Below are 15,543 nucleotides of genomic sequence, written 5' to 3'. Positions count from 1 at the left end.
AAAAGTTAGTGTAAGTGTGAAGTATTTAAATAAATAAGATATCGTTTGTTTTTTATTTAAATTCGTTTCTTTTGAATAATTTCTACGAAGATTTATAAAAGGAGTTTTTGTAACACATTTTAGTTAGTTTATAATAAATAGTCGTGGTTTCCAGATCGAATTAATGAAGTAATCGAAGAATTCAAATAAATTAGTTGAGTGATTGTGATAAGTGAATTATATTATAAGTTAGTGTAAGTGTGAAGTATTTAAATAAATAAGATATCGTTTGTTTTTTATTTAAATTCGTTTCTTTTGAATAATTTCTACGAAGATCTATGTAAGAAGTTTTTGTAGCGCAGTTTAGTTAGTTTATAATAAATAGTCATAGTTTCCAGATCGAATTAATAAAGTAATCGAACAATTCAAATAAATTAGTTGAGTGATTGTGATAAGTGAATTATATTAAAAGTTAGTGTAAGTGTGAAGTATTTAAATAAATGAGATATCGTTTGTTTTTTATTTAAATTCGTTTCTTTTGAATAATTTCTACGAAGATCTATGTAAGAAGTTTTTGTAGCGTAGTTTAGTTAGTTTATACTAAATAGTCATAGTTTCCAGATCGAATTAATAAAGTAATCGAACAATTCAAATAAATTAGTTGAGTGATTGTGATAAGTGAATTATATTAAAAGTTAGTGTAAGTGTGAAGTATTTAAATAAATAAGATATCGTTTGTTTTTTATTTAAATTCGTTTCTTTTGAATAATTTCTACGAAGATCTATAAAAGGAGTTTTTGTAGCGCAGTTTAGTTAGTTTATAATAAATAGTCGTGGTTTCCAGATCGAATTAATAAAGTAATCGAACAATTCAAATAAATTAATTAAGTGATTGTGATAAGTGAATTATATTATAAGTTAGTGTAAGTGTGAAGTATTTAAATAAATGAGATATCGTTTGTTTTTTATTTAAATTCGTTTCTTTTGAATAATTTCTACGAAGATTTATAAAAGGAGTTTTTGTACCGCAGTTTAGTTAGTTTATAATAAATAGTCATAGTTTCCAGATCGAATTAATAAAGTAATCGAACAATTCAAATAAATTAGTTGAGTGATTGTGATAAGTGAATTATATTAAAAGTTAGTGTAAGTGTGAAGTATTTAAATAAATAAGATATCGTTTGTTTTTTATTTAAATTCGTTTCTTTTGAATAATTTCTACGAAGATTTATAAAAGGAGTTTTTGTACCGCAGTTTAGTTAGTTTATAATAAATAGTCGTAGTTTCCAGATCGAATTAATAAAGTAATCGAAGAATTCAAATAAATTAGTTGAGTGATTGTGATAAGTGAATTATATTATAAGTTAGTGTAAGTGTGAAGTATTTAAATAAATAAGATATCGTTTGTTTTTTATTTAAATTCGTTTCTTTTGAATAATTTCTACGAAGATTTATAAAAGGAGTTTTTGTACCGCAGTTTAGTTAGTTTATAATAAATAGTCATAGTTTCCAGATCGAATTAATAAAGTAATCGAACAATTCAAATAAATTAGTTGAGTGATTGTGATAAGTGAATTATATTAAAAGTTAGTGTAAGTGTGAAGTATTTAAATAAATGAGATATCGTTTGTTTTTTATTTAAATTCGTTTCTTTTGAATAATTTCTACGAAGATCTATGTAAGAAGTTTTTGTAGCGTAGTTTAGTTAGTTTATACTAAATAGTCATAGTTTCCAGATCGAATTAATAAAGTAATCGAACAATTCAAATAAATTAGTTGAGTGATTGTGATAAGTGAATTATATTAAAAGTTAGTGTAAGTGTGAAGTATTTAAATAAATAAGATATCGTTTGTTTTTTATTTAAATTCGTTTCTTTTGAATAATTTCTACGAAGATTTATAAAAGGAGTTTTTGTAGCGCAGTTTAGTTAGTTTATAATAAATAGTCGTAGTTTCCAGATCGAATTAATAAAGTAATCGAAGAATTCAAATAAATTAGTTGAGTGATTGTGATAAGTGAATTATATTATAAGTTAGTGTAAGTGTGAAGTATTTAAATAAATAAGATATCGTTTGTTTTTTATTTAAATTCGTTTCTTTTGAATAATTTCTACGAAGATCTATAAAAGGAGTTTTTGTAGCGCAGTTTAGTTAGTTTATAATAAATAGTCGTGGTTTCCAGATCGAATTAATAAAGTAATCGAACAATTCAAATAAATTAATTAAGTGATTGTGATAAGTGAATTATATTATAAGTTAGTGTAAGTGTGAAGTATTTAAATAAATGAGATATCGTTTGTTTTTTATTTAAATTCGTTTCTTTTGAATAATTTCTACGAAGATTTATAAAAGGAGTTTTTGTAGCGCAGTTTAGTTAGTTTATAATAAATAGTCGTAGTTTCCAGATCGAATTAATAAAGTAATCGAAGAATTCAAATAAATTAGTTGAGTGATTGTGATAAGTGAATTATATTATAAGTTAGTGTAAGTGTGAAGTATTTAAATAAATAAGATATCGTTTGTTTTTTATTTAAATTCGTTTCTTTTGAATAATTTCTACGAAGATTTATAAAAGGAGTTTTTGTACCGCAGTTTAGTTAGTTTATAATAAATAGTCATAGTTTCCAGATCGAATTAATAAAGTAATCGAACAATTCAAATAAATTAGTTGAGTGATTGTGATAAGTGAATTATATTAAAAGTTAGTGTAAGTGTGAAGTATTTAAATAAATGAGATATCGTTTGTTTTTTATTTAAATTCGTTTCTTTTGAATAATTTCTACGAAGATCTATGTAAGAAGTTTTTGTAGCGTAGTTTAGTTAGTTTATACTAAATAGTCATAGTTTCCAGATCGAATTAATAAAGTAATCGAACAATTCAAATAAATTAGTTGAGTGATTGTGATAAGTGAATTATATTAAAAGTTAGTGTAAGTGTGAAGTATTTAAATAAATAAGATATCGTTTGTTTTTTATTTAAATTCGTTTCTTTTGAATAATTTCTACGAAGATTTATAAAAGGAGTTTTTGTAGCGCAGTTTAGTTAGTTTATAATAAATAGTCGTAGTTTCCAGATCGAATTAATAAAGTAATCGAAGAATTCAAATAAATTAGTTGAGTGATTGTGATAAGTGAATTATATTATAAGTTAGTGTAAGTGTGAAGTATTTAAATAAATGAGATATCGTTTGTTTTTTATTTAAATTCGTTTCTTTTGAATAATTTCTACGAAGATCTATAAAAGGAGTTTTTGTAGCGCAGTTTAGTTAGTTTATAATAAATAGTCGTGGTTTCCAGATCGAATTAATAAAGTAATCGAACAATTCAAATAAATTAGTTGAGTGATTGTGATAAGTGAATTATATTATAAGTTAGTGTAAGTGTGAAGTGTTTAAATAAATTAAAAACGTGTAATTAACGCCACGAATATTAAAACAAATAAGATATCTGTCAAATGCAATAACTAACAATTCTCGATAGTTAAGAGTATTAAAACGGAAGGAAATTGTAAAAAAAATTATTGTTGTTGCGAAATTCGTAAAATATTTCCAAAAAAATGCATATTAAACTGTAAATTGACATTCTTCAATGTGGAAACGTAAATTTCCTAGAAGATTTAATGTAAACAATCCGCGAAATAATCAAGTTTCACTCGGAAGACAATAGAGCGCGCTAGTAGAAACTATTCGACTAAACATGAATAAAGTAGGTAAGTAGGTGTATAAATTAACGAAAATATGTTTACGAAAATAAATTGGAATCTCGTAATAGAAATTGTACGTACAAATAAATTTGAATACATATCGCGATGTCCTCGTATCTGATATGGAAAATACGCTCGTGCTGGTAGGTAATACATATTAAAGTAAAAGTAATAATGTTGGAAAAATATCGAAAACAAGAAAGGAGAAAGTGAAGTAGGCGAAGAATGTGGACCTTCAACTATATATAAATACATATTTTTTTTTTGTAAACAAAATTATAGCTTAGTATACCCGATATAAAATAATACGGTGGTTAGAACATCAATTTTTTTTTAAATCAGATTCGATTTAATGTTGTTTGATTGATATAATTATTAAAAAAAAAAAATAAAATTAATGATGATGCGCTTAATGAAATAAAGACTACGCTTATTGCTATTGGCTTGTTATGACATAATGATGGAGGTCGATGAATTGTTCGAAGGGTTCGGAATGTCAAGGTAAAAATATATTTTTACAAACAGAAAATGGTTAATGAATGAATTCAATATTCGATTCATTATTAATAATCGCGAATATAAATTGATTTAACTGAATAAATAGATTTCTTTAAAGACGAAAAAGCCTCGTTAAAAGATTCTTAATATGTTGCCTCGGCAATAAATTGAGGCCTTTTTGTCAAAAAACCAACCTCGGATTTACGAATAAAGCCTCGTTCCACCTCTAGGATCTTGAATGACGGATTGACACCTTCTATAGTCATTTTGACAACAATTTGAGACGTTTTTGTCGAAAACCAAGCTCGAATCTGCAAACGAGGCAAATTCGTAGCCCTTGGGCACGAAAAACTCAATAAATAGCCTTCTGCAAAGACAGCGAAGCGTCGTTTCATCTCTATGATCTTGAATGATGGATTGACACCTTCTATAGTCATTTAGACAACAATTTGAGACGTTTTTGTCGAAAACCAAGCTCGAATCTGCAAACGAGGCAAATTCGTAGCCCTTGGGCACGAAAATCTCAATAAATAGCCTTCTGCAAAGACAGCGAAGCGTCGTTTCATCTCTATGATCTTGAATGATGGATTGACATCTTGTATAGTCATTTAGACAACAATTTGAGACGTTTTTGTCGAAAACTAATCTCGTATTTGCGAACTAGGCAATTTCGTAACCCTTGGGCATAAAAAACTCGATAAATAGCCTTCTGGAAAGACAATGAAGCGTCGTTTCAGCTCTGTGATCTTGAAAGATGGATTGCCACCTTGTATAGACATTTCGACAACAATTTGAGACGTTTTTGTCGAAAACTAATCTCGTATTTGCGAACTAGGCAATTTCGTAACCCTTGGGCATAAAAAACTCGATAAATAGCCTTCTGGAAAGACAATGAAGCGTCGTTTCAGCTCTGTGATCTTGAATGATGGATTGACATCTTGTATAGACATTTCGACAACAATTTGAGACGTTTTTGTCGAAAACTAATCTCGTATTTGCGAACTAGGCAATTTCGTAACCCTTGGGCATAAAAAACTCGATAAATAGCCTTCTGGAAAGACAATGAAGCGTCGTTTCAGCTCTGTGATCTTGAATGATGGATTGACATCTTGTATAGACATTTCGACAACAATTTGAGACGTTTTTGTCGAAAACTAATCTCGTATTTGCGAACTAGGCAATTTCGTAACCCTTGGGCATAAAAAACTCGATAAATAGCCTTCTGCAAAGACAGCGAAGCGTCGTTTCATCTCTATGATCTTGAATGATGGATTGACATCTTGTATAGTCATTTAGACAACAATTTGAGACGTTTTTGTCGAAAACTAATCTCGTATTTGCGAACTAGGCAATTTCGTAACCCTTGGGCATAAAAAACTCGATAAATAGCCTTCTGGAAAGACAATGAAGCGTCGTTTCAGCTCTATGATCTTGAATGATGGATTGACACCTTCTATAGTCATTTTGACAACAATTTGAGACGTTTTTGTCGAAAACCAAGCTCGAATCTGCAAACGAGGCAAATTCGTAGCCCTTGGACACGAAAAACTCAATAAATAGCCTTCTGCAAAGACAGCGAAGCGTCGTTTCATCTCTATGATCTTGAATGATGGATTGACATCTTGTATAGTCATTTAGACAACAATTTGAGACGTTTTTGTCGAAAACTAATCTCGTATTTGCGAACTAGGCAATTTCGTAACCCTTGGGCATAAAAAACTCGATAAATAGCCTTCTGGAAAGACAATGAAGCGTCGTTTCAGCTCTGTGATCTTGAAAGATGGATTGCCACCTTGTATAGACATTTCGACAACAATTTGAGACGTTTTTGTCGAAAACTAATCTCGTATTTGCGAACTAGGCAATTTCGTAACCCTTGGGCATAAAAAACTCGATAAATAGCCTTCTGGAAAGACAATGAAGCGTCGTTTCAGCTCTGTGATCTTGAATGATGGATTGACATCTTGTATAGACATTTCGACAACAATTTGAGACGTTTTTGTCGAAAACTAATCTCGTATTTGCGAACTAGGCAATTTCGTAACCCTTGGGCATAAAAAATTCGATAAATAGCCTTCTGGAAAGACAATGTAGCGTCGTTTCATCTCTATGATCTTGAAAGATGGATTGACATCTTGTATAGACATTTCGACAACAATTTAAGACGTTTTTGTCGAAAACTAATCTCGTATTTGCGAACTAGGCAATTTCGTAACCCTTGGGCATAAAAAATTCGATAAATAGCCTTCTGGAAAGACAATGTAGCGTCGTTTCATCTCTATGATCTTGAAAGATGGATTGACATCTTGTATAGACATTTCGACAACAATTTAAGACGTTTTTGTCGAAAACTAATCTCGTATTTGCGAACTAGGCAATTTCGTAACCCTTGGGCATAAAAAACTCGATAAATAGCCTTCTGGAAAGACAATGAAGCGTCGTTTCAGCTCTGTGATCTTGAAAGATGGATTGCCACCTTGTATAGACATTTCGACAACAATTTGAGACGTTTTTGTCGAAAACTAATCTCGTATTTGCGAACTAGGCAATTTCGTAACCCTTGGGCATAAAAAACTCGATAAATAGCCTTCAGGAAAGACAATGAAGCGTCGTTTCAGCTCTGTGATCTTGAATGATGGATTGACATCTTGTATAGACATTTCGACAACAATTTGAGACGTTTTTGTCGAAAACTAATCTCGTATTTGCGAACTAGGCAATTTCGTAACCCTTGGGCATAAAAAACTCGATAAATAGCCTTCTGGAAAGACAATGAAGCGTCGTTTCAGCTCTGTGATCTTGAATGATGGATTGACATCTTGTATAGACATTTCGACAACAATTTGAGACGTTTTTGTCGAAAACTAATCTCGTATTTGCGAACTAGGCAATTTCGTAATCCTTGGGCATAAAAAACTCGATAAATAGCCTTCTGGAAAGACAATGTAGCGTCGTTTCATCTCAATGATCTTGAAAGATGGATTGACATCTTGTATAGACATTTCGACAACAATTTAAGACGTTTTTGTCGAAAACCAAGCTACTATATCGTGGGCTTATCCAAGACGAAGGTAAAAAATACGTAAAGTAGATTTTACATCTTATCTTTGCGTCTTAAATGTTTCGTTGTTTAATTTAGCGTCTCTAAATGTTCAATCAATACATTTATATACTGTTATATTTTCTGCGGCTTCGGAATGTTTATGTGGAAGAAATTTGATTCGACATTTTCAAGGTTGTACGTCAACCACAAGTTTATCATGCACACGAATGCTGTTTCCGAATCCTTCGATTCGAGGAATTATCTGGAACCGTGTTACGCGAGACATTTCGCGATTAATCATACTAAACAGCAAAAGCAAATTTAAAATGTTTTTATACAAGTAATTGAAGACTTACTTGGAGGCAACCACACCAGCCGCGCTTGGACCGCACGGCCGGCATGGCTGGAATGTGTAATCGAGGCAGGGCGTTAGTTAAATTATCCCACGCTGGAATTTTCAATGAACACTTCGGTAACCCCTGTAACAAAAAAAAAAGAAAATTGTAAAAAAGTATAATTAGTAACGGAAAGATCCGGGGTGCCTTGTGCGTAGCGGGTTCATTTTGATGGATCTGTTGATCTTTATTTTCCGATCGACCGCGAAAAAACTCTTGGAGGGTCGTCCAAGATTCGTTAATGTCGTTCGAATGACGTAGATTTCCTACAATTTTAGCCCCTAGAACATCGTTATCTAATGTTGGTTTTCCCGATTGTGGCTATTGCGTTGCAACTCAAAAATCGTACGAGATTTTTATGATATTTAACTGGAAATTGCGAAAAAAGTCCGATAAGCTTAAAATTCGCAATATGAATCGACGAAAGATGCCCAGAAACGTCATCGCTAGTATTTTTTTGATCGATATCCCATTTGCTGACTACTACCCTGTACGCAATTTCTGACTACGTTATATCTATCATTACTCCAATCGCTCGGAGCGGAATAATCTCTATTATGGAACAATTTTCTCCTAAAAACCTCCCGGAAGAATTGCGTTGCATTACAACTACTACAATTACTAATTGTAGAATTTATAAAGACGATAGGAAACCAGAAAGGCCAAATGCAACAACGTAAATAATAATAGGTATTAGTACTAATTCGTTTTCTTTCTACTATCGACTGAAAACTGATTATTTCTAGTGTTAATTTTGGATTATCATGCTAAAAAACGTGTTTTTTACTTAACTATATTCATTTATCGCTTTTTTTGTTTTTTATTTGATACCAACTTCGCTGCTTATTTACCTACATCTCGTCGAAACTTGTATCGAGCCGTAACGGTGTAATCGGTAAAGTTCGAATCCTCTGTCGAACGAATTTCTATTAAATTATTACTCATTTGCTCTACCCAAAAGTAACCGTGAAATTTTGTTTTCCACACGGTAAAACTGTTTTAACGTTGGAAATTACTTACAAAGATGATGCTATAGGAAAAACTCAAGTGTATGAGTGGTTTTTTCGATTTAAATATGGCTAAATGTCGATCGATGATAAACCTCGCTCCGGACGTCCTTCAACTGCCGATTATTTTTGGGTACCCCCTCGTACATGTACCCCGACTGAAAATTGGTTGAACATTTTAGTTCGAGTTGCCTGTAAAGCGTGTTTTTTCTTTAATTATATTTATTTATTATTATATTTGATACCAACTTCGCTGCTTATATACTTACATCTCGTCGAAACTTGTATCGAGCCGTAACGGTGTAATCGGTAAAGTTCGAATCCTCTGTCGAACGAATTTCTATTAAATTATTACTCATTTGCTCTTGGTCCAAAAGATAGTTTAGAAACAGACTCATATACGAGGAGGTACCCAAAAGTAACCGTGAAATTTTGTTTTCCACACGGTAAAACTGTTTTAACGTTGGAAATTACTTACAAAGATGATGCTATAGGAAAAACTCAAGTGTATGAGTGGTTTTTTCGATTTAAATATGGCTAAATGTCGATCGATGATAAACCTCGCTCCGGACGTCCTTCAACTGCCGATTATTTTTGGGTACCCCCTCGTACATGTACCCCGACTGAAAATTGGTTGAACATTTTAGTTCGAGTTGCCTGTAAAGCGTGTTTTTTCTTTAATTATATTTATTTATTATTATATTTGATACCAACTTCGCTGCTTATATACTTACATCTCGTCGAAACTTGTATCGAGCCATAACGGCGTAGTTGGTAAAGTTCGAATCCTCTGTCGACCGAATTTTTATTAAATTATTACTCATTTGCTCTTGTTCCAAAAGATAGTTTAGAAACAGACTTATATACGAGGAGGTACCCAAAAGTAACCGTGAAATTTTGTTTTCCACACGGTAAAACTGTTTTAACGTTGGAAATTACTTACAAAGATGATGCTATAGGAAAAACTCAAGTGTATGAGTGGTTTTTTCGATTTAAATATGGCTAAATGTCGATCGATGATAAACCTCGCTCCGGACGTCCTTCAACTGCCGATTATTTTTGGGTACCCCCTCGTACATGTACCCCGACTGAAAATTGGTTGAACATTTTAGTTCGAGGTGCCTATAAAGCGTGTTTTTTCTTTAATTATATTTATTTATTATTATATTTGATACCAACTTCGCTGCTTATATACCTACATCTCGTCGAAACTTGTATCGAGCCGTAACGGCGTAGTTGGTAAAGTCGTAGACGTGTTTAATTTCCAACGAATCCTCGAAATTTTTATCAAAATACCCATAGTGGGCTCTTCTAAACGTTTTTGTTTGCTTGTGGGCTTCGATATTCAAAAGTTGTGCAAACTTGAGAGAAAAAACAGCGTTTGATCTAAGGTACGTTGGTGAGATTCACTTTGGCAAATGGACAATTATCCAATACTCGAGAACTTCAGACAATCCAAGGAGAACGGATTCGTTGAGCGGCCAGTATTATCATGTGACCTGACAACCTGTGATTTTTTCCCGTGAGGCGTTTTCAAGGACCGGGTTTTTGCAAGATTTTTTTCGATTTCCTTTTGTAATCAGGCCCCGTTCTGATCTTGATTCTTGTTGTTGTGTCGATTTTTCTTCGGCGCGAAGCTCAATTTGACCGAGACTTGTCGCTGCATAAAGTTTTTTGCGAATGCTGGATATTCTCGTTAATTGCGATTATAGGAAATGATTTTTGTCCAAATTTTGATCTGTACCTCAAAATCTTACTACAATTTTTTGTATAATAAAAATGATAAAAATTATAATTTGAAAGTTTCGATAAGGAAAATGTACAAATCAATAAAACGTTGGATTCCGTTTAGGAATCGGTGTGTGCCTTTGGGGCCTGTCTAGCATAACGAATGAATCTGTTATCAGAGTAACTGGACTAGAAAGAAAAAAATCTCGAAGGCATGCACCGAAAGAAACGCGTTATCTAGATGTCAATAAAATTATTCGCTCCACTCATCGAGGGATCCAGTAATGATAAGACCGTTCACATGTTATAGTTGATAAACAAATGATCTTGTGCAGGCTAGTCGACCGTTACGACTTTTTTTAATTACACGTACGGGTTTCGCTGTTGTAGAAGGTCGATATAATTGTCGATTATTCGCTGGAAATAACATGTAACTCCGCTCTTCAGAAGCTTTTTGGTGCCGCTATCGAGGAATTCCTCGAGCAAATCGGCTCGCCATGTTCGCACGAACTCCTCTACCTCGAGATCTTCTTTGAGCGAACTTTAGACGCGCGATATGAGGACGCGCGTTTTCCTAGAGAATAATACTCATTCGTTTCGAGATTTTTCGCGTGTTTTTAGAGTACTAAGGCACTTAACAGTACCAAGAATACAGTACGTACAATCTTACCCGCGAACCTGGTTCTGTTTGCTTTGCCTAACGCCTTTTTCCTTTTAGAGAAGATTTTCCCTTCTGCAGAGAAGATTTTCGTTAAAAAACCGTCTCCAATAGTTTGAAAACCAATCGAGCCTTCCAAAATGGCGAATGTTGAATTTCGTTTGCAATTTCGTGAACGTTTTTTATGTTTTTAATGATTTCCCATACCAAAAAACGCATCGGCGGTTGACATTTGACGTTTATTCAAAGTCATAGCTCACAAATAGTTGAGTTGCGCCATCTACGACGTTTGCCTGAATCATATTTGACATATCAGTAAACCCTCGTTATTAAATGGCTCGCAAACAACGTAGAAATACTGGTTGGTTTATAAACATGTAATTTTACGAAATATGGATTATTTTATGTATAAAAACGTTTGAAACTAGGACAGGTGTGTAATAAATTTCATTCAGAAAATATTAGGATTAAGGACGACGACTTTTTTTTTTTTATTTAATCTTCTAGAATTAAAAACGAGGCGTTGCTAGATTTTTGATTGATGTCAATAATTTTTGATCAGCCTCAAGGTATTTTACCTTTAAAAATACTTAATTATAATTTTATTAGACGCGTCTCGAATAAACGATGATATACACATTGTCGTTTCGTTATCCTCGATATAAAAACGATTTTTCCAGTTCCACCCGTATGTATGTAACCAACTTTTCGACTTCAAACAACTCCAAATCGACGCGGGAGATTTTAATTGTGAAAACTATGTATATCAACCTATTCAAAAAGGTCGTTGGGTAATCAATATGCATACTTTCAAATAACTATTGACAAAGGTAAAATGTCTGACCTTTCAAACCGCTTACAGGTAAACAATGCATCGTTTAAGAAAGAAATCGAATAAAATGAAATATCTTCAAACAATACGTACATCAAACACTATACACCAAGTAATTGCTGTCAATTGCAGTTGGAAGATCCAAAATACGATCCTCGCGGGAAAAAATCACAGAGTGTTAGATCCCTTGAACGCGCGGACCGCTCAACGAATCCCGATGAACGTGGGATCTTTGTCCATTTATCTCCCGCGTGGATACCTGTCCACACACACCTCGGGCGGGATTAATTCTCCTTGAATGAAGACGTGGCGGATTCTGATCGTTCCGGGAACGTTCAGCTTGAAGGTTACTTCATACCACCACCATATTGGAATCCCTAGACTCAAGAATGGTTTAGAAAGTGATTGGTGATCGTTTGTGCAAAAATAACAAACACCCGGGAAGATTTCGTCATTCTGTTTGCAGTTCGAAGATCCCGAAGGGAAGAACGCGTGGTCCTGATCCAAAATACGATCCCCACGGGAAAAAATCACAGAGTGTTAGATCCCTTGAACGCGCGGACCGCTCAACGAATCCCGATGAACGTGGGATCTTTGTCCATTTATCTCCCGCGTGGATACCTGTCCACACACACCTCGGGCGGGATTGATTCTCCTTGAATGAAGACGTGGCGGATTCTGATCGTTCCGGGAACGTTCAGCTTGAAGGTTACTTCATACCACCACCATATTGGAATCCCTAGACTCAAGAATGGTTTAGAAAGTGATTGGTGATCGTTTGTGCAAAAATAACAAACACCCGGGAAGATTTCGTCATTCTGTTTGCAGTTCGAAGATCCCGAAGGGAAGAACGCGTGGTCCTGATCCAAAATACGATCCCCACGGGAAAAAATCACAGAGTGTTAGATCCCTTGAACGCGCGGACCGCTCAACGAATCCCGATGAACGTGGGATCTTTGTCCATTTATCTCCCGCGTGGATACCTGTCCACACACACCTCGGGCGGGATTAATTCTCCTTGAATGAAGACGTGGCGGATTCTGATCGTTCCGGGAACGTTCAGCTTGAAGGTTACTTCATACCTCCACCATATTAGCATCCCTAGACTCAATTTGGATCATTTGACTGCAATACAATCGATTTGGTATGAACGTTTAGGTGTGTTTGATTCTAGATAAAGCTCCAAACAAGGATTTATCGCCTAAGACAAAAGAAGACTAACCTAACCTAACCAATTCTCTTCCGAGATATTTTCCACGTGATACAAAAGATCGCGTTGATTCACCACGCGTGTTAACGGTTAATAATATTCCGTAGGTTAATCCAAGGAAGTCTTTAAACTTATTATCGTGTATGTTAACAGTTGGTATTTCATCTAAGATTACGGTGATTTAAATTTACAATTTAGCGTTAAATTACACGTATACCGAATGGATTTTTATAACTTTTATTTGTACATGTCGTTTATTGACTAAAGATATTAACAATGAGATTGTTAATGTTATAGATTTTCGTTGTGGGAAAGTACGCAACAAAATATTTCATTATAAACGTTCTAAACATTCCGCAAATAAGGTGAAAGCGATTAGCGTTACTCGCTAGAAGCACTATCGAGATCAATAAATACGAATCATATTCGTGGAAATCGAATATCGATATTTGTTTCGGTAAAAAGTATTTTACGGAAACTGTCGATCTTACATTGATGCCGATAGTGTCCCTAATCTATCTAAAGTTTCGAATCGTGTTTAGAAATGTCCTTTAGAATCAGTCGCAGACCACCAATTCAGTCGTTTCCGATTGAAAAATGCTTGGTGCGCTGCCCAGGCGTTTAGGATCCTTTATATCAAGATTTAGATCTTGAAGAATCGGTCGCAGACCACCAATTCGGTTATTTCCGATTGAAAAATGCTTGGTGCGCTGCCCAGGCGTTTAGGATCCTTTAGATCAAGATTTAGATCTTGAAGAATCAGTCGCAGACCACCAATTCAGTCGTTTCCGATTGAAAAATGCTTGGTGCGCTGCCCAGGCGTTTAGGATCCTTTATATCAAGATTTAGATCTTGAAGAATCGGTCGCAGACCACCAATTCGGTTATTTCCGATTGAAAAATGCTTGGTGCGCTGCCCAGGCGTTTAGGATCCTTTAGATCAAGATTTAGATCTTGAAGAATCAGTCGCAGACCACCAATTCAGTCATTTCCGATTGAAAAATGCTTGGTGCGCTGCCCAGGCGTTTAGGATCCTTTAGATCAAGATTTAGATCTTGAAGAATCAGTCGCAGACCACCAATTCAGTCATTTCCGATTGAAAAATGCTTGGTGCGCTGCCCAGGCGTTTAGGATCCTTTAGATCAAGATTTAGATCTTGAAGAATCAGTCGCAGACCACCAATTCAGTCGTTTCCGATTGAAAAATGCTTGGTGCGCTGCCCAGGCGTTTAGGATCCTTTAGATCAAGATTTAGATCTTGAAGAATCGGTCGCAGACCACCAATTCGGTTATTTCCGATTGAAAAATGCTTGGTGCGCTGCCCAGGCGTTTAGGATCCTTTAGATCAAGATTTAGATCTTGAAGAATCAGTCGCAGACCACCAATTCAGTCGTTTCCGATTGAAAAATGCTTGGTGCGCTGCCCAGGCGTTTAGGATCCTTTAGATCAAGATTTAGATCTTGAAGAATCAGTCGCAGACCACCAATTCAGTCGTTTCCGATTGAAAAATGCTTGGTGCGCTGCCCAGGCGTTTAGGATCCTTTAGATCAAGATTTAGATCTTGAAGAATCAGTCGCAGACCACCAATTCAGTCGTTTCCGATTGAAAAATGCTTGGTGCGCTGCCCAGGCGTTTAGGATCCTTTATATCAAGATTTAGATCTTGAAGAATCGGTCGCAGACCACCAATTCGGTTATTTCCGATTGAAAAATGCTTGGTGCGCTGCCCAGGCGTTTAGGATCCTTTAGATCAAGATTTAGATCTTGAAGAATCAGTCGCAGACCACCAATTCAGTCATTTCCGATTGAAAAATGCTTGGTGCGCTGCCCAGGCGTTTAGGATCCTTTAGATCAAGATTTAGATCTTGAAGAATCAGTCGCAGACCACCAATTCAGTCATTTCCGATTGAAAAATGCTTGGTGCGCTGCCCAGGCGTTTAGGATCCTTTAGATCAAGATTTAGATCTTGAAGAATCAGTCGCAGACCACCAATTCAGTCGTTTCCGATTGAAAAATGCTTGGTGCGCTGCCCAGGCGTTTAGGATCCTTTATATCAAGATTTAGATCTTGAAGAATCGGTCGCAGACCACCAATTCGGTTATTTCCGATTGAAAAATGCTTGGTGCGCTGCCCAGGCGTTTAGGATCCTTTAGATCAAGATTTAGATCTTGAAGAATCAGTCGCAGACCACCAATTCAGTCATTTCCGATTGAAAAATGCTTGGTGCGCTGCCCAGGCGTTTAGGATCCTTTAGATCAAGATTTAGATCTTGAAGAATCAGTCGCAGACCACCAATTCAGTCATTTCCGATTGAAAAATGCTTGGTGCGCTGCCCAGGCGTTTAGGATCCTTTAGATCAAGATTTAGATCTTGAAGAATCAGTCGCAGACTGCTAATTCAGTCGTTTCCGATTGAAAAATGCTTGGTGCGCTGCCCAGGCGTTTTGGATCCTTTAGATCAAGATTTAGATCTTGAAGAATCAGTCGCAGACCA

At 35.0% G+C, this 15,543-nt stretch overlaps 1 protein-coding gene across 7 annotated transcripts in view; it reads right to left on the bottom strand.

Annotated features, from left to right (window-relative positions):
* LOC130447782 (disheveled-associated activator of morphogenesis 1) overlaps positions 1–15,543 on the bottom strand; it is an 80,140-nt gene that overhangs the window by 16,423 nt on the left and 48,174 nt on the right. For all 7 annotated transcript variants that reach the window (XM_056784794.1, XM_056784793.1, XM_056784795.1 and 4 more), the window contains one exon: positions 7,580–7,702. In XM_056784794.1, coding sequence (XP_056640772.1) covers positions 7,580–7,624 — 45 coding nt within the window. In that variant the 5' untranslated portion in view covers positions 7,625–7,702. The remainder of the gene's footprint in view (positions 1–7,579; positions 7,703–15,543) is intronic.

Source organism: Diorhabda sublineata, chromosome 8 (assembly GCF_026230105.1).
Source record: "Diorhabda sublineata isolate icDioSubl1.1 chromosome 8, icDioSubl1.1, whole genome shotgun sequence".
Taxonomy (NCBI): domain Eukaryota; kingdom Metazoa; phylum Arthropoda; class Insecta; order Coleoptera; family Chrysomelidae; genus Diorhabda; species Diorhabda sublineata.
Note: the sequence above shows the minus strand (reverse complement) of the source record. Positions and strands in the feature narration are given on the sequence as shown.